Here is a 27,863-nt window from a genome sequence, read left to right on the forward strand (position 1 = left end):
AAAAATATACAGATATGGTATTATTATAATAATGATTACATAAAACTAATACATGTTATGTATAATTATATAAAAACGAAAGAATATGGAATGTCACTAGTGTGCATGATTGAATAAATTTTATTGTATAAAATGTTATATTAACATAGAATAATAATTTATGACGATGAGAATAATCGTTTTGGTAACAATAACAATTTGTAGTGATATATATGAGATAATTTAATACGGGAAAGCGAAACAAGACAGAGTATATTTACACAAAATCATCCATTTCATTTAAAATGAACTCCATAGCTGTACAACGAAATTCTGCAGTTTGCCAACATTCTAATAGTTTTTTACATTCAGCATTAATCACATATTCAATACGTTCACGATGTTGCATTTTCATCATACATTTGGTGATTTCCAATGACTAAATTTGAGAAAGAGAGAAAACCGACCAGTTTAATTGTTACATAAAGAAATCACTATTAAATCAAGTTTATAATGAGAAAGATTAAGGTGAAGAGAAAACATTTTTAACAATTCCTAGCAAAACAAAACTAGATGTTTAAGCTCCATGTTATAATAGGAAGAATTAAACAATAATTCTTGGTGAGTTATTAATAAAGGTCATTTCCTTCAGTAGTTAAAATTCCACATATCTGATCATATTCACTTTTTGTGTCATATATTTCTTACATAACTTTATTACTATGTTAGTCAAAATTCTTAACTGTTGCCTCTTCTGTTGTCTTTTTAAATAATTTCACCGGGGAACTTCGAAAACGGAAATCTAATTTCGTGCACAATAATCAGTTGACTACATTATTCTGGTGTTTCATGGAGTTCTTTTAACAATCCAAATTATATCTCATGAAACTTTGTTTGGGAAATTTCACAAAAAAAGTTTTGCTGATTGGATAAACAATCATGTGAATGTGTAGTACGATTGTCGCCAAACTTCTAGAAATTACTAGATTATGGATTCATCCATTATTTGTTCACAGCGCGAAAAACCGCGACAATGTGAAGCAACCAAGTGAACCGTCAGAAGAAAATTGATAGTCTCTTCAGAAAATGAGAGAAAAATATAATAAATACCATAATTAAAACAATAAAAGATCATAGCTACAAGCGTTGTCCTTTCCCTGTTCAAATATATAGATGGGAAAAATTGTACGAAAGATATAGATCAGACAAAAATACAAACACACTTAGCTACCTTAAAATATATATTTTACTATTTATTAAAAACAGAAAAAAACTATCCTTTATTTTGCTAAGCCACGTTATAAACTGCTTTTTCTTGACATTTTTTATCACACCTAAACATCAATAACAGGTGTTAGGGGTATAGAAGCCGCTGGGGTACATACTTAAAATATCCCGAAGGCAAAGGCCAGTGTTTTGAGGTGATATTAATTGGGCAATCATCTAAGCTATATGAATAACACAAGTTGGAAATTTTACAATTATTTGCCTGGTGTTGTTACAGAAAACCAATTTGTGAAAGCTTCTTCGCTTGCACGTTTTTGAAACCAATCAACGATTAGATCATAAAACCACAAGAAGATAAATTCAGCATTTTTATAGCGTCATGTAAGAGGAGCATATGGATGTCTAGATTTGTTGGTAGACTGATGCCTCTACTTAGACATAACATAGCTTGATAATTGGTTACAACAGCAGATGCAGAAAATTTATCCACAATATTTTTGTTAAGATAATGAACATCGACTATTAAAAAGTAAGAAAACAGGCACATATCCAAGTGCGACCACAACCTAAGCGTACACTTTATTTAGGGGACCTGCACAAATACATGGTATCGGTGACTGACTGTAATATGAAATACTTGAGTACATGTTTGAATTCCAGGTGGACTTCATAAACTATATCAGTGATAACTGTTCTGTAAGTTGATTCTAATCAAAAATAGATTGCGATCTGCGAAAGCATGGAGAAAACGATCGCCGTTACATAAGCTGCGATCAACAAGCCCCCATCTAGTATCATAATATCTTCTGAACTCTCTTTATAAATCTTATTCAGTTGATCATCGAACTCGCTTTTTGTTTTGTCCAGATTACTATACATAACAGCGTAAACGGATATAACAAGAATACCATGTGCTCACTAGTGACTAGCTTCGTGAGGGAATTATCGGAGTTCTAGTGAGAAGCCGTGACCAGTGGAGTCCAAACCGCGTCGAGTAGAGATAGGTATCTACCACAGACAATGGAAGATGATCATAAAGTATCACGGATTGGTTGAAGTTAGACATTAACACCGTTGGATGCCAGCTCAGTGGTCTAGAGGCTAGATTTTCACGCACGAGACCGAAGGTCCTGAGTTCGAATCTTGAGTGTGGGGTCGTGGATGCGCAATCTTGAGGAGTCCCATATTAAGACGAAACGGCCATCCGGTGCTTTTAGGTTTTCCATGGTGTTCTAGCTTATATCGACTCATAAATTCACCTATTAAAATCAGAAAGACTGAAAATATGTAATTCATATTTCGTAATGAATAGTTTTGTTTAATATTTAATAACTAATTACGAACGGGAATTTATAAAAGTGAGAACTCTACATTGCTTGATAATTCCACAATATTCTACACATACTCATTTGCTTGTCAGATTTTCCATCGTCCCTTTTTTAAACGAAAGTTAAGAACACATTAAAGTAGTATGCGATGTGACACGTCACTAACTATGGTTCAATCAAAAGAACTATCGAGACGTTAGACTAAGAGTAATGTTTTCCTAAAACAAAAACATTTAAACAAGAATTATTAAACTTCATAGTTAAGAACTACTGTACGTTATAGCTTGGTATTCTTGTCAGCAATTGTCTTCTCGAAATTTTCTCTTATTATGTATATGAAAAACCAGTAAGTCTCTGTTTGAGTTATATATCTATTTACCATCGGAAAACGCAATGACGTGTTTGCGAAGTCCCATGAGACATGAAATATGAGAACAAATGATAAACATTCAAATAAAGACTATGCAGTTGGTGAAGTAATATGTGGAAAAATAAATTCATAACATTATTTTTGAGGTAGTAAATATCTAAACTCCTAGAAATCAAGGAATAGATAAACAAATGAATAATAACAAGTACAAAGATACCTACCATACACGAATTTTCTGCTAATTTTCGACAACGGAGAAGTAGTTCTTGTTTAAAACTTTTGGGGAACAAAAGATCAGAAGCTAAACCTCGTTGTAAAGCTTCACGTGCGGACAATTTACGACCTGCTAATAATAGTTCGTTAGCCTGTACAATAATTTTTACGAAGAGAAACATTTGATATGAATAAACGAAATAACTGAAGTCTGAATGTTTGTTAATAAAAAACAAAACAAGCAGAAAATGAGACCAGTTACTACGGAATTAAAGCAAAATAAATGTTAAAAATAATATTATTATTTCATAGACTGCCTAAATTTTAATATTATGCATTAATAGTTAAAACCTGAACATAACGAAGAGCGGAGTCAGCTTAAGCGCTGGCTAACAAGAAGCCTACGCAATGATAGCGAACAGTGGTGGGTAGCGAAAGCAAGAGAGATGGAAAAGGCAGCGACAATAGGCAACAGCAGACAACTGTTCAGACTTGTTAAAGAAACCGGCATTAGGAACCCAGCGATATCAGCGAAACTATCTGGGAAAAAGATGGACATATTATTTATTCTCAATCACGAAGATTGGATCGATGGGCAGAACACTTTAGGGATCAGTTCAACTGGCCTTCAGCCACACTTCGGTTTCCCACGATTACGAGTCGTCCTGAATGGCAAGTTGATATAAGTCCTTGAACTCTTTACGAGGTTGAAAAAGCTATAGGAAATTCAATGCGAGGGAGAGCAGCAGGCCCTGACAGATTTACCCCTGAGATTTTTAAGGATGGTGGTTCAGCACTAGCAGCGAAGTTGACTGGGGTCTTGAGTAGAATCTGGGAACTGGAAGTAATCCCATCTGACTGGTCTCAATCACTGATTGTACCAGTTTATAAGAAAGGACAAAAGTCCTCTTGTGACAATCACAGAGGAATCAGTTTGACTGATATGGTGTTTAAAATATTAGCTTCAATAATACTTCGACGCCTAACCGAAGTTCGAGAAGAGTAGACTAGAGAAATCCAGGCTGCTTGCAAACCTGGACGTGGTTATATAGACCAGATATTCACTCTACGTCAGGTCCTAGAACATAGACACACGTTCAGACGACCCACAATCGTAGTATTTCTCGACGTTAAAGCAACATTTGACTTTGTTGATCGTGAGGTTCTATGGCAGTGTTTGCCCTGTTATAGCCGAGAGTGGGAAGAGTCCACTCTTCCTCTCGAAATGCTCTCACATAGCCACGCGTATATAGCCTCTGCCAAGGAAGTCCTACTCACTGCCTTCTCGTAGCATTACTGTTGTTTACGAAATCGAGAGAACGAAAAGCGAATATCCAGCGTTTTAACCGGGTTGGTGAACATGACGAGTCCACCTAGGGGAGTTGGAAAACCCTCATTCCAAACAAATGGTGTACATGGGCTCCAGTATCCTGAGAGAACAAATGGCGTATGAATCAATCGTTGGTCACCGGCTACCATGGGACTGCATCTCCTCACCATGCTCCACTGCCTTGTGGATCAGACTTATAGGTCAAACGCTCCGAGTGTGACCCTCTAAAAAAACCACCTTCTTCAATTTGGGCACCTGGGAAGTATCACAGCCCTCACACAAATCAAATGAGATTTGTGCGGCGCATATATATCTGGTGCCCCTTTGTTTAAATAAATAAATAGAACATTAACCTTATAAAGGCTCTCTACTCGAACACAACTGGTCAAGTTAGAGCTTATGGCGAACTGTCATCAGAATTGATTACCTCAAGTGGTGTTTGTCAGGACTATCCACTCTCGCCATTCTTGTTTAACTTTGTCGTTGACATGCTTTTAGAGATAACATTTTCATCATCTCAATCTCCAGGAGTTGAACTCTTACCGGGAGACTCACTTGTTGACTTGGAATACGCCGACGACATATTTCTATTTGGTGAAGACACTGACAAAATGCAGAGTCTTCTGACCACTATAAGCAACAATGTAAGCATATTCGGGATGCGATTCTTCCCCTCGAAGTGCAAAATGCTACTTCAGGATTGCGTTGCATCGACACCTGAACTAATGATAGGGAGTGAAGTAGTTGAGCGTGTTGACCGCCTCACTTATCTCGGGAGTCTCATCAGCCCTTGTGGTCTGTTGTGTGACGAAATCTCAGCACGGAAACAGAAGATTCGACTAGCTTTCGCCAACTTGCGTCATTTATGGCGTAGGCAAGATATCCGTCTAGCAACAAAAGGACGGGTTTACTGTGCAGCAGTTCACTCCGTCCTACTTTATGGCAGTGAAACATGGCCGGTAAGGGTAGAGGATATTCGTAGGCTACTAGTATTCGATCACAGTTGTCTTCGAAGCATTGCTCGCATATCCTGGGACTGCAGTTGTTAGAAAACAGGTGCTAGGTAAGGATGGCAAATCGATTGATGAAGTAGTGAAACTTCATCATTTGAGACGGCTGGGACACGTGTTACGTATGCCCAGCCACCGACTGCCCCGACGTGCAATGCTTTATGGTGTAGGAGTAGGTTGGAAGAAAGCTAGGGGCTGCCAGAACAAAACGTGGCACAAATACATGAAGTCACTGACAAGTGGACTGAGCCATGTTGGTAGGTGTAGACTACCTGGTTGGGATCCGCGAGATGATAACAACCGATGGTTAGAGACGTTGAATGGCATGGATCAAAATCATTTGCAATGGCGAAGTTGCATCCACTCTTTGTGTTCTTCCAAATTCTAATCTTGTGAATTCTTTATGTCTCTATCTTTCTCTCTTTCCAAATTTATTTCACTGTATTATACTCCATAAATAACATCTTCAAACCCTAATCTTTCGGATTACTGCTCATACTCTTACTACCTCTACCACTATGGGATTTGAATGGACAACTGCATCTCTGTGCTAATGTTGTATGGCAACTCGAACTGATGTACGTACGCACGAAGTTCTAAGTTGTGACTGACTGATTGAATAGTTAAAACACTTAACTTTGAATAAGTGGGTTATGGATTTAGCCCTGCTCCGCTTGCTGCAACTTAGGGAGTCGGTCGACAACCATAACAGAAACAAAACTCGAACGCTGGTACAATGAGTTAGTTTATAACATTTATTTTGTTCTGAACAGGTGAATATTAAACACTGGAATTCATTTTAATTCACGTTGGTCCAAAAATTCGTCATGCAAGAGTTTATATGAAGACCAATGCATATATATATATATATATATATATATATATGGACTTGAGCAATCGCATTAACAGGTCGTTCCTTTAATTACCACTAACGAAAACAAAGCATTTCCTGCAGACTCTCTGTTCTGACAGGTAATGATTTAGTCACCGCCTCATGTAAATAGTAACAAATGTAAATTCGCGATGATTTTGTCAGTATTTTTCATTACACTCCAATAAGTTATTTCATATATCTAACATTAGGGTAACAAAGCTTGGTGAAACAAATAATAAGATCAAAATTTGATACATATAAAAAACAAATATTTCATATAACTTACCAAAGGCATACCAACAAGACTGTTTAAAGTGTAAGTCGATGCTCCTTCAGGAATTTGACCAAGTCGAGTATATGGCATATAAAATGTAGCTGAATCACTTATGTAAACAATGTCACACAAAGGTAGTATAGCAACAGCCAGTCCTAATGCTGGACCATTTACACCAACTACAACAGGTTTAGGAAATGAAACTAACGCCAGTAAAAATGACCTTAAAGCTGCCGCTAGACGTCCGACATTTGAAGGATTTGGTGAGCAGAAAAATGAATGGACTCTATTTGCATTTCTATGAGATGATGAATTTAAATTTGAGTCATAGTTAGGTTGAGAAAATGAACAATTTGCATTATCAGAATGATGTGATTTGGAATTATCAGCTCCAATTTTATGATGATTTGAATTACGTGAAGCGGATACATTGGCTGCATTTGAGGATGAACTGCGAAATGAATCACATGAAGATGGATTAATAAATGCACTTCTTAAAAGATCGCCCGTAATGATTGTCAAGTCTATCCCGGAGCTAAACACAGTTCCTGTCCCAGAAATCATGATTAAACGACTTGTATCATATGTTGCTCGGTTCAAAACAATGGTTAATTCTTCAAGGACCTTCAAAATTGCAAATACATGAGAAAGATACAGAATTTCCAAAATACAATAAAATGAAATACTGAAGAGAAACTGACATTGATATTACCAATATGATGAAAAGATTTGGTTAATAGATGAGCTTAAACCATCTTTTTTTACGTTACAGATCTAATGAGTTACAACGAAAGACTACAAAACACGTGCTTAGTCTCTATCTGAGTAAAATCACTGAAACTTTCATTTATTGATCATCTGATTGAGAATTAAGCAACCATTTACAACCAAACCAAACTGTCTTGCCTCGACTTCAATCAGAAACAGATACAAGTGATAACTGATGTCTCAATCGTCAATAGATTACTGATATAATAATTTAGCATGTAATGACAGTAATAAATATTTTGTTATTCTAAATAATAGAACAGAACTCTTACCTTGACTGCAATCACATATTAAAAATCTTTCCGAATAACGAATACTTTTTTAAGCATCTCATTATAACTTTGATATAAATCAGTAATTTATTAGTCACAGACAATGATTTTTGGATAATTAAAGCTGAGTCTGTATTATTTACTTATTGTCATAATGGTATAAACGACGGAATTCTCAACCAAATGACAGAAATGTAATAAGACAAAGCTTTGCTCAGCTAAAAGCTTCTTAAAAGGACAGTGGATAATGAGAGAAACTCTAAAAATGAAATGAATCTGAGTGACAGTCTACCTGGACGTGATATGGATATCGTAAAATGATACCTAATGAATACGATTTTTTTCGATTGATAAATCTGAATAGATCAAAGGGAACAAACGTAGCAGTATTGAATGAATTCATTTTATTTCGTTGTCTTTCATCAGCTGCTTACAACGTGAACATAAGTGTTAATCTTTAAAAATCAGTGTACATACTTTGCATCACAGTATCAGAAATGTTCTCATTGATGGAGATTAATAAAGGAGCAATCGATATAAAATTATAAAAGATTTTTAAATGGTTGGATATTTATGTTCGTGTGAAAATTCTAAATTATTTACTGAGATCACAAAATGACCTTAGTAAGACAACCATCGGAATCCCGGAGGCAATGAACGGTCGTTTCGTCGTAAAGTGGGACTCGTCAGTAGTGCACATCCACAACTCCGCAATTGGGAATCCAAACCCAGGACCTCCAGTATCGCACGCGGACACTTAGCCTTCAGACCAGTGAACCAGATTCAATAGTGTATATGTTCAACTTCTATCAATCTGTGACCTCTTATAAAGTATATGAAGACAGGTTAATAAGAATTTACATTAAAAGCTACGCAGTAACAATACAAAGGATTGATTATAATATTTTAATTAATAAAACTTAGTGAAGTATGAAAAAATTAATCTTTAATTGTAAAAAAAAAGGTCATTACGAAAGTAGACGTTGAAAATAGGTCACCAGAACAAAGCAAAGTTGACAACAGTAATTTTTTGAATTCACTTACTTACTTACGCCTGTTACCCCTCGTCGAGGAGCATAGGCCTTGTCTGACTCCGGTCCTTACCGGAAATGCATCTGTCAGCTGTCCTCCATGCAACACTTTGCACTGTAGCCCATCATATGAGTTCCGGATAATGTTGACAATCTTCTGAGGAACTCCGTATTGTCGAAGAAGTTTCCATAATGTTCTCCGGTCCACACTGTCAAACGCCTTCTCATAGTCAATGAAGTTGATGTATAGTGATGAGTTCCACTCAACTGATTGTTCTACGATGATCCGTAGTGTCGCAATCTGGTCTGTGCACGACCGATCCTTACAGAATCCAGCCTGTTGATCTCGAAGTTGGGCGTCTTTCATCCGGTTCAGCAAAACTCTGTTGAAAACTTTTCCTGGTACTGATAACAAACTGATGCCTCTGTAGTCCTCACATTTGCTCAGATTTCCTTTCTTTGGTATCTTGATGAGGTATCCTTCTTTCCAGTCCATCGGCATTTGTTCCTCCTCCCAAATCTTCTTGAATAGAAGGTGAAGCATGTTTGCAGTTACTTCAATGTCTGACTTCAGTGCTTCAGCTGATATATTGTCAGGTCCTGCCGCTTGCACACTCTTGATTTGTCTGATTGCCATCTTGACTTCTTCGATCGTTGGTGAAGTGACATCTACAGGAAGGTCAGTGTGTGCTGCTTCGATGTCCGGTGGATTCAATGGAGCCGGCTTATTCAGCAGTTCCCCAAAGTATTCTGTCCATCTTTTCCTCTGTTCTTGAATCTCAGTGATTGTCTTTCCTTCTTTGTCCTTGACTGGTCTGTCTGGTTTACTATATCTCCCTGCCAATTTCTTCGTTGTATCATATAGTTGCTTCATATTCCGTTCTCTTGCAGCTTTTTCAATTGTCGTTGCTTATTCGTCCATGTATTTCTGTTTGTCGGCTGTTATGCTCTTATTCACTTGTTCGTTTGCTTCTGCGTAGTCTGCTTGTGCTTTGACTTTCCCCGCTCGTGTTCGGCTGTTGTTAATTGTTAGTTTCTTGTTCTTCCTTTCTTGAATCTTGTCCAGGGCTCCCATAGAGATCGATTCCTTATGATGATGCTTCTTAGGACCCACAACCTCCTGACACGTCGAAGTTAGTTCTTCTTTGATCCCTTTCCAGTTGTCCTACATCGTAGTTTCTTGTTCTTTCAGTAGATTTTGTAGAGCTTGGAACCTGTTGTTGACGGTTATCTTGAATTCGTGGAGCTTGTCAGTATCTCGAAGGAAGGCTGTATTGAAGCTTTGTAGTGCTGTTTGTCCAGTCTTTCTTTAGCTTCAACCTCATCTTGACCACAACCAGATGGTGATCTGAAGCTCCTCTAACATCTTCCATTGACATTCGGAATTTTTGTTGATACATATATGATCTATCTGGTTCCGTGTGGTGTGGTCTGGTGAGATCCATGTAGCTTTGTGTATGCGCTTGTGTGTGAATATTGTGCCGTCTACAACCAATTTGTCGAATGCACATAGATTTGCAAATCTCTCCCCATTTTCATTTCTCTCTCCTAGTCCATGTCGTCCTATGATATCTTCATGTCCTGTGTTGTCCACTCCAACTTTAGCATTTAGATCTCCCATCAGGATGGTGAGGTCCTTTCGTGAGCACTTCGCTATAATTGATTGCAGCCTTCCATAGAACTGATCTTTATCATTATCGTTGCTATCATTGGTGGGTGCATAACATTGGATAAAATTCATTGTGATCACTACCTTCTTTGTTTTGAATGATGCTTTTATTATCCTGGGTCCATGAGATTCCCATCCTACAATTGCATTTCGTGCTTCTCTGAACAGCATTAGAGCAACTCCCGGAGTGTGTGGAGCATTTTCTTCTTCGCGACCGGAGTGTAGAAGCATCTCTTCCGTACCTAGCCTTTGTTGTCTAGCTTGTGTCCAATGGGTTTCGCTGATTTCGAGTACTGCCAAGTTGTATCTCTTCATTTCCATTGCTATTTGGCTGGTCTTCCCTGTCTCCCACATTGTCCGGACGTTTCATGTAGCTATAAAGAGTGCTTCTCTGGTTGTTAAAAGGTGCATCGGCCTCGTGACTTCCGAAAAATTTCGGCTTTCATCATGAGACGTCATAATTATTCCTTCTACTCCCAGGGCAGAGTTTAAATGGTTTGAATTATTTTTTCTGGTTAGCGTTTTTTTAGCGAGTTAGCTTTTCTACGGGATGGGGTCGCTAACCCCATGCCCAACCCTCCTCCTTTACCCGGGCTTGGGACCGGCAGTAACTCTAGAAGAGCTACAGGCGGAGTCTTTTGAATTCACGATTATGGTTTAAGCCTTTCGATAGCAATGAGTACAACAAAACGTAATATATTCCTTGTTTAGCAATAATTTTGAACGATTTGTAAACTGCAACGTCATATTCACTATCAAGCAAATGACAGACGATTGAATCTTTAAAGACATATTAACTTTTTATTTTAAACTTCTGAGGAATGGGCTCAGAGATGCGGATATCAACACTCGTTTTCGTTCTTCAAATGTATGTGCTTTGGCACGTACATATGAACTGGTATACATAACCAGAGGTAACGTGAAGGGAATATTTGTCCATTTAAAATGTCTTTGTGAGCGATTTGCTTGATATATTCAGACAATTTTTGAAATCGGATAAGTTTTTTTCTATGCAGCTGTTGATCTAGAATCAATCTTGCTAGATATTTCGTTCCTTTTGAAGCCAAGTTGTATGAAGATATGTTTTTTTCTTCACCGTAGCACACTTACTTTTGTTTTTATCTTACCATTTTTATTGAAAAATGTTTGTGGATTATCATTATTCTTCAGACTCCATTTAAAAAAATTCGATTTCACTTTAATTCTATATATACATATATACAGTAATATTACATTAAAATTGTACATCCTTTGTACATATCGGTAGAGGCTATTTGAATGACTTTACAACCACTGCATATTTTCTGAGCTTTGACCTGGTTAGTGGATATGCGAAATCCAAAAAGGGGAGTTGGAAAATTCTGACGTCAAACTAATGGTATATATAGGTTCCAAGATCCTGAGGGGACGAATGTCATATGACCTTATCCTTGGTCACGGCTACCATGGGATTCTCCACCTTGTGGCTCGAGGAGTGGGTCTCTAAGAAAAATAACTACTTTGACCTGGGAACCTCGGCAGTATCCCATCCTTATTATAAATATGCCAATGAAGAATTATAAAAAAATTATTCACTAGCTGAGATTGACTACTAAGTCAAAAGAAATTTATTACCCACTTAGCTCAAAGGGTTTCTAGTTTACCGTACTCCATTTTTCTATTCTGTATTCGTTCCCACCCTGAGTTTACTTTTATTTTATTACTTATAAAGAAGCTTATCAGTGGTGAGAATTCTGTAGAGTCTAGACGAACTCAAATACTGAATGGTGGAAATTATGAACGCGAATTGAACAATAGATAGGTTCGTGTATGTCTTTGGAAAATCTCATTGTTGACGTCTGCTGTATGTATGAGATTCGTATTCAAGACTAGTGAAGCACTGCGAATTCACTCCAAATCCACTAATTTGAAAAGCTTATTTAAGGGTGTTTGGTGATCATGAGACAGAACCTTTGATTGTGGAATTTTCGCTCTCATGAGTAAAGATAATATTCACCCTTGATTTACATCATCTGATTTTAATTCGAACAGTTGGCCTTTGGAAACGATTTTGTCGGTGTTTTATTGGAATATGTAGAGGGTTTTTTGGAGATCGTGAACAAGACTGGCACAGAGTCCTTGAATAAGGGGACTTGAGATAAGCTATTCGACTTGAAAGGAGAGTGAATTTTCAGTGCTTCACTAGTCTTGAATACGGATCCCATACAAACAGCAGATGTCAATAATGATGTTTTCCAAAGACATAGATGAACTTATCTGTTGTTTAATTTGCATGAGTGTGAGAACGTCGAAGGAGCCCAGATTGAATGGAACATAAAGTTTTAGGAAGGCTGATTCAGAATCCGTATTTAGTGGTATCGTTCAAACATTTCAACAGTCAATTTGTAGTTATAGCGAAGTGAACTGTTACAAAACAAATGGATGACAATACTATTTTATGTTACACTATTCTATAAAAGTAGTCTATGACTATCATAAACATTTGGCACAAATATCTGAGAACAAGAATTTATTACTTCATTAAATTAAGTAGTAAAGTAACATGACAAGAAATGTTAGGGAAGAATGGAAAGATCTGTCAAGTAATACTTATGAATAAATTAAATAGGATAATATTGTTTACTTAGTTGCAATATTCATGAAAAAAAGGGAAAATAGTAAATAATTTAAAATGCTTTAAACAATGATAAAGTAAAACTGTGCATTTGGAAAAGGGTGTTTAGGTTATTTGAGAATCTGTGGTGGATCAGCAATGAAATTTCTTTTCATAAATACGCAGCATTACGTCGCTCAATATATATATATATTACAAAACAAAGCAATAAGGAATGAATAGAGCATATCATTTTGATGAGATTCATATATATATTGCAAGCTTTATAGGTTACGTGGATTAGTAAAAGTCAAATATGTGTTTGATGTATTAACATAATTTTTTTACTTATTAACAAACAAGGGCTAAAATTAGTCCGAAGATGAATGAACTGGGGAGTCTTCTCGATCACTTAACTCTCTACTATTAAGCTGAGCATCAACCAAACCACATTATGAGTGTCAGCTTACCAGACATGTGCTAAACACATAACTAACATTCTCAGATTTTCACTGAAGTAATTCAAATGGACCCTGAAACTTACCAACACCTTTTTCTGACAAAATTACGTCATCTGTTTACCTTAGGTCGATCAGAGGATCTGCCCGTAAGAGATTTATTTCTGAGAAGTAAAACGAAAATAGCAGTACATTTAGAGCAAATCCAATAGAGCTATTAACAGCGAAATTGGACAAAAACTGGAAAGATGGACTGTCAAAAAAACCACTTAAAACAGTTAATTTAGATAGCAGGATATAGTATCGGTCGATATAAGCACGTGATCGAGTAAAAAGTCGACAGCAGGATGATGTAAATCCTTAATGAATATACGGCTAAGCTAACAACGATGAAAGAGCACCCAAATGAACAAGATACGGATTTCAAGGTAATTGATGACATGACATTTATAATTACGAAATGAAATGAGAATAATAAAAAATAGTTGTTATACAATGTTGACCGTCAACAAGAATATTGTTTCTATTTACAAAGTCTGTACATGTTTATTCGAACACGTTTGATAAGCACTTAGTACGACTAAGATTTTATGGTGAAAATACATCAAAAAAGGTAATATTAGAGCAAAATTATGCTTTTAAAACGACAAATTATATCCTCACTACTGCATAGAAAACTTAGCAACAATAAAATTAAAAAAACCGAGTTGTGTTAAACAGAAGTGTCACACTTCAGTGATAAATACAATACAACGTAAATATGAGGGTATCCTAATAAATATATCTATACACATCACTTAAAGCTTTAAAACGAAGATGAAACGGTAATAACATTGATTATTTTTACAATAACAAGCAGTCAGCCAGTTATATACAAAATGGAACCTGGAACATACGTGCATCGGTACACGTTGAGACATAACTTCGGCAGAGCGAGATATCACAGTAGTTGAAAACATTAAAGAGAGAGAGACAATATCATCCCGTCAAAAAGACAAAATCCATGAATTTAAAAAAATTTAAAGACTAGTTAAAATTCTTAGAGTCGGAGGGAAGAAAAAGAGCAAATACATCTGCTCAGTAAAAAACGATTCCAGGCTATGTCACCTAACGTATGTAATGCTCTTTATCTGATACCACGGTCGTTCACTAAGTTGTCTCGAAGAGCGCGAGCAACGCTTCGAAGACAACCTCTACTGATTACTACAATGGCTGATGATACTTCTAAGGCAAGTGAAGTGGTAGAAGCACTCGACCACTTCACTGTCTATCATCAGTTTAAGTATTGGTCCAGACCAGTCATTAAGCAACATATTGAATTTAGAGGGAACAAATTACAAACCAAACATGTTTACACTGTTGCTCAAGACAATCAGAAGACTGTATTTTCTCAGAGTTTCCATGATAACAGAGCTGTGTTACCTAAGTGTTCTGAAGTCAGCAAATGATAATCCCAGTAAGAAATCGATTCCTGAAACGTTACACGATGATAGCATTATCACTAGACGAATGTGTATGACGAGGTTAGACAAAAATAGGGACACTGGAAAACTCTTACAAACGCCAATAAATGTTAGCACTTCCAATGACGGTTTGTCATAACCTCTGATCTAACCAGTAGTATTCGAGTACATAGTCTGCACAAGACCGCTGTACCGTGGTGCGCTTTTAATTGATGGGCACTCCCATAAAATTTCTCAACCAACAGAATAGAACGCTGCTTTGGGGTTGAGAAATATAACTGTGGTTAGGAATCGGTAGGTAAGTCTGTGTTCCAGAACTTGATGAGGAGTGAATATTTGGTGTACGCAACTACTCCAACTACTAATGTAGTGAACAAGAAGACAAGTGAGGCAATCTAATGTATTTGACACGAAATTACAGAATATCTCACTAGAATATGACAACGGTTAATTTGTAAACTGTCAATCAATTGTCTCAATCTTCACTGTTCCTTCTGTAAACACCAGTCTATCGTCTCCTATTTTATTGTTTATAGATTTCCATACCAATGGCGTTTTGTTCCCGTTCTTTCTTTATCAATCTTCTACTGAAATACATTAAATGCTCGACCATCGTTATATACTACTTATGTGGATATAAGTAACCCGCACTGTACTAAGACTAGACCTTCATAATTAAGAACTTTCTAGACTTTTACATCTGGACCTGCTGCTTTACTCCACTTTACATAAGCCACAGATTTTAAACTTTATTACTACTCAGAGGACTTGTGTTGACATTCCATTGAATTCGCTTGGTAACAGTTAAAAACTGGATGGTAGTTGAAGACCAGTTAACGTGTTTTCCAAAGTGTTTTACACTTCATTTTTGTCTACTGGGTTGAGAGTGGATTATTGTCCTATCTCTGTCAGAAATATGCTAACTAACATATAACCTTTTTATTATTTACCTACTTGCTATGCCTGAAAGTCGTCTGTTATTGTCCATCGCGCTGCTTTTATCATGTCTTTTGCTTTCACTGCCTAATACTGGTTACGATAATTCCATAGACATGTCAGTTTATGTCTATGTTATCTTTGCTCTTCATTGTGCTCCAAACCTGATAGGACGAGTTTTTTGGCATCTATCAATCCAGCAGATAGTACCGAAGTCCATCAATATTTCCAAATCTTTCGGTTCAAATCACTGGTAGACATTACTGCTGTTTTCACAGATCTCTGGATATTGTGCCAGTCTACATTGTGATAATAATTTCTTTCATGATTGGCTAATTGCTTCTCTAGTTTTACCTGGAGTAGATTTTTGACTTCTTTGTCGAAAAGCTGAACACTAATAAGTTTTCATTTTGCAGCTTTCCTGAGTTCAGTAAAACCCAGGGGAGTGGGTTCAGAGTGAAAACATCTGCTCCAAAATGAACGACAGTCTTCTATCAATCTTTTCCGACGATAGTCAATCACAATATGGTCTATTTGCATCCATCGATCAGTCGATTTTGAGACTTAGGATGTATCGTTTTATGCTCAGAATAAAGCCTACTAAGATCAAATAGTTATCTGATCATAGTTGGAGCAGACAGTTGTCGTTGTCTGTGTGATGAGCTAAAAATACTAATATAAGAACTACCCGTTTTTCAGTTCCGTCTAGACTACCTATCTAACTGACGAACTCCTCTAGGATTGCGCTCAACCCTTCAGTTTTCTAAGAACAGCAGAAAGTTTTATACAAAATTCATATTTCGCTTCCTCTTGAGTGCAGTTATTAGGAATGTAGGCAGAGAAAACGAGGTAACACCAAATATATCTAGCTTTCTGTGCTATTAATATCTCTTTTAGTCAGACGGCGTATAAGAGACTATCTATTGAGAAACAGTTCAGCTGAGTCTATTCTACTTTTGAATAAAGTGGGATGCTTACGCCAGCGAGATCACAGGAAGTAAAAATCACGTCCCGAAGTACACAGAGGGTAAGCCACTCTGGTTCTCTATTTTGACTAAGTGACGTCCAGTGAATGACCACACTTGGATTCCACAGGCATGTTTTGAAGCCACAGCACAGATCGATAGCATGAGATTCTGCAGTCCCACTTGAAGAAGCCTGCTGTTCGATTTGATAAACGGTTAGAACACTGAAAGCTCCAACATGTAGTTTAAAGTACAGTTCATAAAATCGACTTGTTAGCATCAGTGACGCGTGGCGATAAAGTCATAGAAGAAAAACTGGTAATGGGGACTGAAGAAATATTAAAAAGTGACGAAATTCGGATCATGAAAGAGATGGTCTCGAATTCTTTTAAAGATATAAGGGCATTTGTCACATTCGGGCTGTGCACAATATAAGGATACTTTTTCTTGAGGGACCTGAAAAAGAAACTGAACTAACAGTGACCACAGAGTCCAAAGGACAACAGTTTGAGGTTGGTCGTAAACAAATTTTATGCAAGTTTCTGATGTATTGGCCCCGTACTTTAAAAGCGTTACTGACGGAGACGAAGATCTGTCGGGTAAGGTGAAATATAGGACCTTTGGGAGTGACCGTTTATAACCCCTTGCTTCAATTTTAAAAGGCAGCATCGCCATACTGTTTATTTGAAATAAAAACTTTACTCTTGTCATACTTCTGTACAGTGAGTAGTACGACTTCGTCCTCGAAATTGAAGCTGATGCCTTTAGTATCTAACTAACCCACCTAGCATGATAGGACCTAAAGGAACAAGTGTTCCAATTAAGTTATCATAATAAACAAGCTAAACCACGACGTCATTGTATCAGCTACGACCAGTAACTGAAAGATGACATGGGGTTAAAAAGGCCTGATTCATTCTAAACAAGGATAAAACAATGAATTACCTGAATCGTAAATCCATTTTTTAGAAAAGAACCAGGTGATTGCAACCAAACTTCTGTAAATCCACCTTGTACATTTTTCTTTACCCAAATCGATTTAAATTTATAAACATCTGTTTGTCGATTGCTACGTCTTGAATTTGTTTGCGGCATGCTTGAACTATCGAGATTGGACCCAGATGTAGAACTCAAATTATTACATGAACTTTGATTAGGCTAGACATAAAAAATCCAGAGTCGATGAAATGGAAACAAGATTTAATTTTTTTTCGGAGGATGAGATGAATAAACTGAGAATATGTGTTGACTAATATAACTCAGTTTACTGGATGGAACTATGCTTTTCCAAGTTTACAATCATCTCGTTTAATGTACCATTAATGTTACTACTATTATTAAGATTGTTTTGTATATTATTTGAATGTTAAAATAACGTAAAGAATGGTGATCAACCAATCAATCGAAACGATATACAATACGCTCGAGTGAGAGCTGGTCGTGAATGATAGCCTACTGCATGATAATAATTGCGGATATAGAAAACTGAAAAAAAGATCTTGATAAAAACTTAAAAACGTCTACAGCCCTATACTGATAATTATCATGTGCTCATTAGTGACTAGCTTCGAGAGGTAGTTATCGGAGTTCAACTGTGTCAGGTGTTAGACAGTTGTTACCAACGAAAGACAATGGAAGATGGTCGTGCAACATCATTGATTGATTGGAGTTAAACACTAATATCGTTGGATGCCAGCTAAGTGGTGTAGAGATTAGGCATTCACCGGAGATACCGAAGGTCTTGTGTCCGAGTGCCGTGTGAGATCGTGCATGTGCACTTATGAGGAGTCCAACACTAGGATAAAACGACCCCCCAATGCTTTCAGGTTTTCAATGGCTGCCTAACATTAATAGGTACATGATCTCAACAAAGAATATGGTCCCGCGAGAAATTTTAATTTACATCATGTCACTTAGACCGCAACATTGTATTAAAGTTTACTTTTACAAACGGTAGTCAGAAATAAAAGAGGGATGTTGATTCATTTAACGAAAGTGTTGTATATAATCAAGTACTGAATACAATGGTTTATAACAGTTGGAGAGGTGTTGCATCACTTAAAAAAGTAATTAAAGACTAATAAATATTTTGAAGTATTGAATGAGTTGACGCTAACAAGAAATGATAGTATTTTTGCAAGAAATGAAATAGGTAATTATGTACATTGAGAATGTGTTCGATGATTGAGCTGTTAACTTGGATACCGTTTTAAACAAAAATGGAGAGTAGTGCACGGATTTGCGTTTGATAAGAGCATGCTTTGAACAGTCTATATTGCCAGATTCATAATAACAAGTAAGCCAATAGATACACAGTGGGATGGCTCAAAATGCCAATTCATACTTGACACATCTAAAAATGAGGTGTTTACTAGAGGAAACAATTTGGAACTCCACTCAGTAGGTTTAGCTTAGAGATCTTGATAACCTGTTGTGCAATATTTCTGCTGTAGCATCCCTTTGAATTTGGCGTTCATAAATAAAATTTTTAAAACTGTGAATTTACTTTCAGCTAACGTCTCGGCTTTAGATTACTATCAATAAACCTGTGGAGAACCATAGAACTAGGAATGTTTTATAGATTTTATCGAATTCAAAATTGACCGCGTCATTAGTCTAGTTCTCAAAGATAAAGACTGGATTAGGTTTCACTTCCTATTCCATGACTTAGCATATCAACTACATTTTATCGGTTATAAAAAATACAGTCAGATCTGTATCAATAAAGAGATAATATACTTTGAAGAATAAAGTGCAATAATGTTTTATTTCACAGGCTTTCACTAATGATGGGGAATTTAAGGTATCTTAAGTCCATTTACAAATCTACAATTGCAAACCACGTACATTATGAGAGCAAAGAGACAGAATTACATTCACTCTTTTAAATACGTTTTAGAGTCAGAAATTAAAAGATTTTCAATCGATTACATGTGCAATTTCAACTCTTTACTGACTCTAAAATGATGGACAAAATACTTCAATCTCCTTTGTTTTGTTTAGTTCATTCATACCAAACAGATCAAGTCTAATGTTTGTGAGTATAAAACGATAGTGTTCAAATTACCTCAATAGTTTATCCATCCTTGCGTTTTTAATTTAGATCAGTTACAAATACTGCATATAAGATTCATTTGTATACAACTTAAGATTTAGAATATTCATAAAACATGTGTTCAAACAAGTGTAATGTTTTAATTGTGAAAGATATTTACATTCGAAATAATCATCTATTGCAAAAATAAAGTTGGTGTGTTGTGTGGGATAATATTTTAATAAAAATTTTACTGTCCAACCACGTTTATTTTCTACCCTTAAACAAACTCTTGTCTTTTATAATAAATATTACGGAGATAAAAAACGAATTCTAATAGATTAAACGTAAGTTAGTTTCAAAATCATTTTTTAAAAGCTACTAGACATTAATGTCTGTAATAAATTCAAATCATAATAATTCATGTAAGTTAACTAACTTGTTCAGATCGATGAAATGGTAAGTTATTCATTTGACTTTCAAAAGTTGTTTCATTTAATGGACTAGCCGGAGGTACAATAAATATCTTGGTGCCTTGTTGAAGAATATCTGTATATTAAAAAGAAAATTGAGAACTTTAATGTCAAAAGAAGAGTGAAATACTTAATAAATAATAGAATTCATTAACTCGGCCAATAAATATTTGTGTACTCGGGTTTGTTTATGTGACAACTAGCGATATATTGCAGCAGAACAGTTCTCGAACCTATAAAAAAAATAATTGAAAGCCACGATTTGACCACTAAGCCATGAATTTACTTGGAAATGTTGGCAATAGTGTTTGTGTATCTACCAAAACTGTTTATTCAATTTTACTTAGTCCACACTGTTGGCTAACATAATAAATTGTAAAACAATCACATCAATCACACGTAATTAATAGCCAGATGGGGATGATTTAAGCTATGGATGTTGGTTTTCAATGCTATATTGTGTTGAAAACATCAGCAGTGAAGCCTGGATGGTTAATATAGGTTATCTACCACAACTATCCTATGCTTCTGTTTAACCTTATGAACAGTGTTGATGAAAAATACTACAAAGATTCTTAAACAGAACGGCTCTTCAAAATATTTTCTCGATAAGAACGGATGGAAGTATCTGCCTTGAAGAAGGGGCTATTCAACTAACTTTTTAAGCACAAATCAAGGGATCGATTATCAACTGACAGCTTTTCAACTGTAAACTGTTCTCAGTTCCAAATAATGGCAACGTTCAAAACTTACTTTTTGCATTCATTTCGTGAGATACAGTGAACTACTGTGTAGGTGTGACTAATCAACGTTCAAATTAATATTTTACCTAATGCTAGAACATTATAAAGAAATTATACGAGATACGAAAAGTAGAGAACTACATACTTGGTGGTGATTTAACACTCATTGAATAATCTCCGTCAATATGTATGGTATGATCCTGATTTACTTGTACATCATCAACAATAACAGAAGACTGATTGAGATAGATCTTTCCATTGATATCTGAATAACAAGAACAGTGCGTATTAGATTTTTGAGAAGCTATTGATCCATTTGTTACAGATCTCCGACTAGAGCGCTGGTGAACATTGGTGGTTGGATCAGTTCGTGCAATTTTAGATGAAGAATGGCTTGGTGGTTCCACTGAATTCGGTCGTTTAGACTCAGGTACAGCAGATGTTGTGCACTTTGGTCGTTTTCCATTCATTCCACCATTATATTTGGCTTTAATTTTGGCTGATAGAGATGCAGGTTTCTTTAGGTCCCCCCGAGCCACAACAAAAGGGTTGGAACGATAAGATATACCCTTAGCTGACTCAACACGGTGTAAATGACCTCGTGTAACTAAGATGTCTAGAGAAGATAAAACGAGGCTTTCAGGAATACTATGATGCTTTTGGCAAAGTGCCAGGACAAGCTCTTGTACAGGGCGTCTTCTTAGGTTTTTCAGATGAACAACGATATTCATGACTTTTGACATGATAGAATCAGATATAGGAGATTGATCCTCACATGATGGTAGGGATTCGGAGGCATCAACATCTAGTTCCGTCTTTGAAGTTACACTAGTAGGTTGAACACGCTTTTTGGAAACCAGTTTAGAAACAGTATTAGGAAGAGATTTAGAGTTTGGTGAATTACTGCGGTGGAGAGACCTAGTGCTCTGAAACTCATGTGTGGGAGAAGCCTTCAGCATAATTGTAACAGATTTACGTGTTTGCCCGAGGAGAGAATTTTCTTGGGTATCAGAGGTAGTGAAGTCACCTACATTTTTGTCTCCCTTCAGGAGGTTTTGAGAGACTTGCGGATTTACAGATACTGAATCATTTCGTTGAAAAGCACCATTATTAGGTTGCGATTTGCGTCTGGTAGACTTGGGAGTATTACGGTTTGATTGGTCAGGAAGTGATCTTGATGTTTTTTGTAATCGTTGTGAAGTATCACCGCAATTACCTTTAGAAAGTCCAACAACAGGAACTTTATTCGTGGGAACTTTACAGTCATTTTCAATCTGGATTGTATTCGGACTAGATAGTGAACCAGTTGAATCCCCAGAAACTTCACACGGAACCCAACCGTTATCTGGGTGCATTGTGTGATCTGAACGGTTAAGTGTTTGAATGTTTAACAACGCATCTGAATCGCAGACTAATGGTGTTTGCGAAACACTGGACTCAGAACTCGGAAAAGATGACGAGTGGCCAGAATAAGTTCCCGGTTGTAACGAAAAGAAACTAGTCGAACTTAAGGCTACTGAACTTGGAGCAGAACGACGTGACGTTGGCCGTACAGTATTCCTCTTACCTGACTTAAAAGGAAGTGGAGGTGGTTGACTTTTGGTAGACGAAATACTGCTCTTGTCTGCAGCTAAGTCGTCATCGCTATCTTTTTCTAATTTTACAGACATGTCATGAAACTCATCTGTTTCACATCTTAGAAGCTTGCTACGAGAAACCAAGGGTAGAGAGTAACGCCTTTTTCCACGATGAAGTTTGCGGTAACGAATGTGGAAGTCCTGAATTAATGAAAGGCATGGTTCGCGAAGACTGGTGAAGGGTTCCCAAGAATCTTGCTCCGGAGGAAATCCTTTCCATCTAACACGGTACTCCACGCGACCACGGCGAACTCGTCGGTCTATAATGCTATCAACCTAAAAACGTAAAGTCCATAGGATAGCTCATGAAAAGTAATGTAACATTAACAGAATGAAACTTTAAAGACACACTCATAAAACTACGTCCTAATTACGAGCTACAAATCACCTTAAGCCCTCGGAATTCATTTAAAATAGTATGCCAAAACAATATCATACGAAATACCTTCAAGAACAATTAAATTCGCATTCCTGTTTCTTGACGTCAGATATTTTGCTGCTGAGATGGAGGATCTTTTAACTAGCAACCACAGACCACTTTTATATCATATTTAATGACAACATTTTGGTGATAGCACACTGACCTGGGAAAATTATTTATACCTAGACACCTGAAAACACCAAACGTGAATTTAAACCTCCAATCAACTACTAGGAGATTCTAAAAACCAATTTTTGAAACTGTAACCACCAGAAATAATCAATAACAAATAGATACCAATACCACAGGACTCACTGCCTTCTCGTGGCGGGGGTTTTGTTTACGAAATTAAGAGGACGAAAAGCGAATGTCCGGCGTTTTAACCGGGTTGGTGAACATGACGAGTCCACCTAGGGGAGTTGGAAAACCCTCATTCCAAACAAATGGTGTACATGGGCTCCAGTATCCTGAGAGAACAAATGGCGTATGAATCAATCGTTGGTCACCGGCTACCATGGGACTGCATCTCCTCACCATGCTCCACTGTCTTGTGGATCAGACCTTTAGGTCAAAGGCTCCGGGTGTGGCCCTCTAAAAAACCACCTGCTTTAGTTTGGGCACCTGGGAAGTATCACAGCCCTCACACAAATCAAATGAGATTTGTGCGGCGCGTATATTTGGTGCCCCGTTGTACCAATATTTGTGTTTGAATAAAAATTAATAAAATAACCACAGGACCTGGTGCAAATATGGATTGATTTCACTTATTGCATCTCAAGGCAACGGCAAATTAACAAACAGGTAAAACAACGAAGGGTGAATGACTCTACCATCAATAATGAGAAGTAGAAAAACAATGAAGAGTCAAGAGAAAAAAGGAGTGGACAGAACGAGTATTATTACTTTAGAAATTGGACGCAGGAGACGGAATTAATGCATCAATCTCAGTGAACATACAGTTATCTCACGGATCAACTAGAAAGCCTCCACATCTACACATTGTTAAGCAGGGGTCCGGGTGTAAGGACACCAAAACCAACAATCCTAGTTAGTTATTTAAAACTTGAGTGTATTGACTACTTCACCCATCTTGTTAGCTTTAAAAGCCCCCGAAGTGGGTTCAGAAAGCTCGATTAGTTTTCGCCAATTTAAATCGTCTCTGACTTATCCAAGATCTCCATTTGCAAACCAAAGGACTATTATGTTGCACAGCAGCTCGCTCTCTCTACCTTACGGTTGTGAAACGTGGACTTTAAAAGTAGGCGATCTATTCGTAAAACTGATGTTTGTCAAGATCACTGAGTGAGTAGTGCTGAGATTAGATACAAAGAACTAGGTAAGCGTGAGAAGTTTGTTAATGGCATTTGAATATTCTTAAAATTGATTAGTTGAGACATATACCATCTGAGATAGTGGTCTAATCTTAACAGATGGATTTACTAATAACTTGTCCATAGTCTTGGAATTGGACATCATCCCGAATAGTTACAAACGCTGATCGTTCCAGTTTACAAGAACAAAATCCTCTTGTGTGATAACCACAGAGTAAACAGTCTGACTAACAGTCCCTAACTAGAGTATGTGAAGATCAAACTCAGGAAAACCAGACTGACTTTAGACTTGGGAGTAGTTGCGTACACCAAATATTCACTCCTCATCAAGTTCTGGAACACAGACTTACCTACCGATTCCTAACCACAGTTATATTTCTCAACCCCAAAGCAGCGTTCTATTCTGTTGGTTGAGAAATTTTATGGGAGTGCCCATCAATTAAAAGCGCACCACGGTACAGCGGTCTTGTGCAGACTATGTACTCGAATACTACTGGTTAGATCAGAGGTTATGACAAACCGTCATTGGAAGTGCTAACATTTATTGGCGTTTGTAAGAGTTTTCCAGTGTCCCTATTTTTGTCTAACCTCGTCATACACATTCGTCTAGTGATAATGCTATCATCGTGTAACGTTTCAGGAATCGATTTCTTACTGGGATTATCATTTGCTGACTTCAGAACACTTAGGTAACACAGCTCTGTTATCATGGAAACTCTGAGAAAATACAGTCTTCTGATTGTCTTGAGCAACAGTGTAAACATGTTTGGTTTGTAATTTGTTCCCTCTAAATTCAATATGTTGCTTAATGACTGGTCTGGACCAATACTTAAACTGATGATAGACAGTGAAGTGGTCGAGTGCTTCTACCACTTCACTTGCCTTAGAAGTATCATCAGCCATTGTAGTAATCAGTAGAGGTTGTCTTCGAAGCGTTGCTCGCGCTCTTCGAGACAACTTAGTGAACGACGGTGATGTCAGAAAAGGATCTCAAGGTAGAGGTGGCGAATCGGTTAACGGGATCATGGACATGGACATCAAGTCACTCACTGTTGGAGTGAGACATGCTGGTGAGTGCAGTCTACAAACGTGAGGTCAACGCTATTATCATTACCATTGGTTAGAGACGTTGGGGGATAATCTCGACTCGTTCATCATGGAGCAAATGTATTTACTCCTGGTCCTCCACCAGACCCTAAGAATTTAAACGAGCCTTTAAGTTTTTTAGTGCATGAATTTATTCATCCTCAAATTATGTTGCCCATCCGTAATATTTTAACTACATACTAGGTTTTGCCATATGTACTACTGAGCGACTCAGATAAAAAGCAGCTTGGACCAACAAGTCTGATATATAGCAATGAGAGATAAAACCAAAGCCTATGTAGTCAATAGTGGAGTGAGATACAAAATGAATATTCCACAACCAATGAAAGCTATTTCCAGCACTGGCGGTGTAGACAGTTCCTACAAAAACTAATTTCCACCGAAATATTAAGGTGCATGGTGAGCTTAATTTTTCCCGAGAAAAACTGCCATGTTTTAAAAGTGGTTGACTGTTGAAATCCTGTGGATAGCAGTTCATAAACACAATATAGTTTAGGTAACATCGAAAGGACGTCCAGTACCTAACACATAGTCAAACTTACAAGAAAAACACTACCAATTCACAAAACCTTTATTCGGGAACAGCTTAGGACCATCAAACCTCAAATTCTTTCAGAGAGTTGAAAGGCGGAGGTCACACAGCTCTCCAAAGTCGCTGAGGTTATGTATCAAAGATTGAAGTAAACTTAGCGTTAAACAGAAGCTCTAGAAAGTTAAAACAGATATTCTTACTAGATAAATATTGTGCTCCTCGCTTTCTGACTGTTTCATCCTACGTTAGTTAGAATCTCGATAAAACTACCTACTACAAGCGAAGGTTTTGAGAAGTGCGCGTAAAAGTCGGACTAATACTAGCGCATAGCCATGAACAAAAACGGATAATAATGACTTTCTGTTAACACGCTAACTTTCTAGACCACTTTAACTTGCTACAGCATACATAGAAGTGAATAAAACCATACTTACCATCATGTAAGGCACCGAATTTATGCTAGTAGCCAATCGTCCCAGTAATCTGACTTTCAATACAATGTCAAACAATATTATCAAGTAGAGTAAACCTCTAGAATCTGAAACCTTAAGCCTCAAACCTGAGCCGTATTTTAATTGATTAAATGCGTTTTTGGGAGGCTGCAGATGCGTTGACCCCGACTATAGGTGTCACGGCAAAATAATCTCCAAATCAAATGGTTCAATGGATGCTATGTGAAGTGATACGTCTCATTTGTTTTAATGAGCTGAAAAAGCGAAGGATGTACATCAAAGCATCGAAGACAATTGTGTGCTTTACTATATTTGTTACCTAATGTATTCATTCTCACTTTTGATAGCCTAAAGTATCCTAAACACCCCTTGCTATTCATTTTCAGCACTCGATTTGGGGAAGAACACCTTAGGTTTTAGTTTCCATACAGTAAGTTTAATCGAATAATAAGTTTCAGTACTTAAGAGTTATCATCTTTTGATATCGGATGCCCTCTTATTCCTTTTCATAGTCATTCCTAATCACTTGTGTATGTAATGAACATCATATACATATCTATTTAAGCGAACATGCTAGAATAGCCTAGCTTTCCTTTTTAGCAAGTGAGGTCATAACAAATAATGGATATAGCAAGAGTAGTCCATAAGGATTTGAAAGGAAATTGAAATTCATTAGAAGGTTCTCATGACAACTGGAGATCAATGAGTGATACGGAGTAATAGCTGAATTTAACTACCAACGACTGTGGCGATAAATGCATCCTCAGAATAGAAAGTTCTGTAAGTCTTTCAAATTGATCCTCACCCCATTCGTTTCACTGAGAAAGCCCTGGCCGAAGCGCTGTCGCACATTCTCACCGGATAACCATCGGGCATGCCATGCGGCGCATTTCTCTCAGCAACTAGCCAGATTGGTACTGTAGCTATAAATAATTCCCCAAAATCAATAGCTCTTTAGGTGTTCGACATTGGATGCCGACCACGTTGTTTTAAGAGGACTTGTTTAACTGAAGGCTTTCAGTCATGCATCCGCACCAGATCATGTTAGGACCCAGCGTGGGAAACAGCTCCTACGTTCACTAGCCAGATTAGAGCAACCGCTTCTCTATATATTGATAACGTATCGAATATATCTTTCCAACCTCTTCGCATCTGACTTCTGATTTTAATCAAGTGGGGGACGCTTCGAATATAGAAGGTGTTACTGGTTAATAGTTGTCAAACTAGAATACTGGTCGTATTTTCAGTACAAACACATTTTGACATAAAGTATTGTAGCTGTAAATAATTCCCCAAAATCAATAGCTCATTAAGTGTTCGACATTGGATGCTGACCACGTTGTTTAAGTGGACTTTAACTGAAGGCTTTCGGT

At 37.1% G+C, this 27,863-nt stretch overlaps 1 protein-coding gene across 1 annotated transcript; it reads right to left on the minus strand.

The window, feature by feature from the left end:
* Window positions 1–256: 256 nt before the first annotated feature.
* Window positions 257–26,277, minus strand: Smp_078280 (enoyl-CoA hydratase-related; the record flags this gene model as incomplete). Its single annotated transcript, XM_018789152.1, has 7 exons — window positions 257–418; window positions 3,126–3,269; window positions 6,618–7,229; window positions 17,706–17,918; window positions 20,234–20,343; window positions 21,156–22,923; window positions 26,239–26,277. The coding sequence occupies 7 exons, from the start codon at window positions 26,275–26,277 to the stop codon at window positions 257–259; spliced, it is 3,048 nt and encodes a 1,015-aa protein (XP_018654624.1).
* Between the last annotated feature and the right edge of the window lie 1,586 nt (window positions 26,278–27,863).

The sequence above is a fragment of the Schistosoma mansoni genome, chromosome W, assembly GCF_000237925.1.
Source record: "Schistosoma mansoni strain Puerto Rico chromosome W, complete genome".
Classification (NCBI taxonomy): domain Eukaryota; kingdom Metazoa; phylum Platyhelminthes; class Trematoda; order Strigeidida; family Schistosomatidae; genus Schistosoma; species Schistosoma mansoni.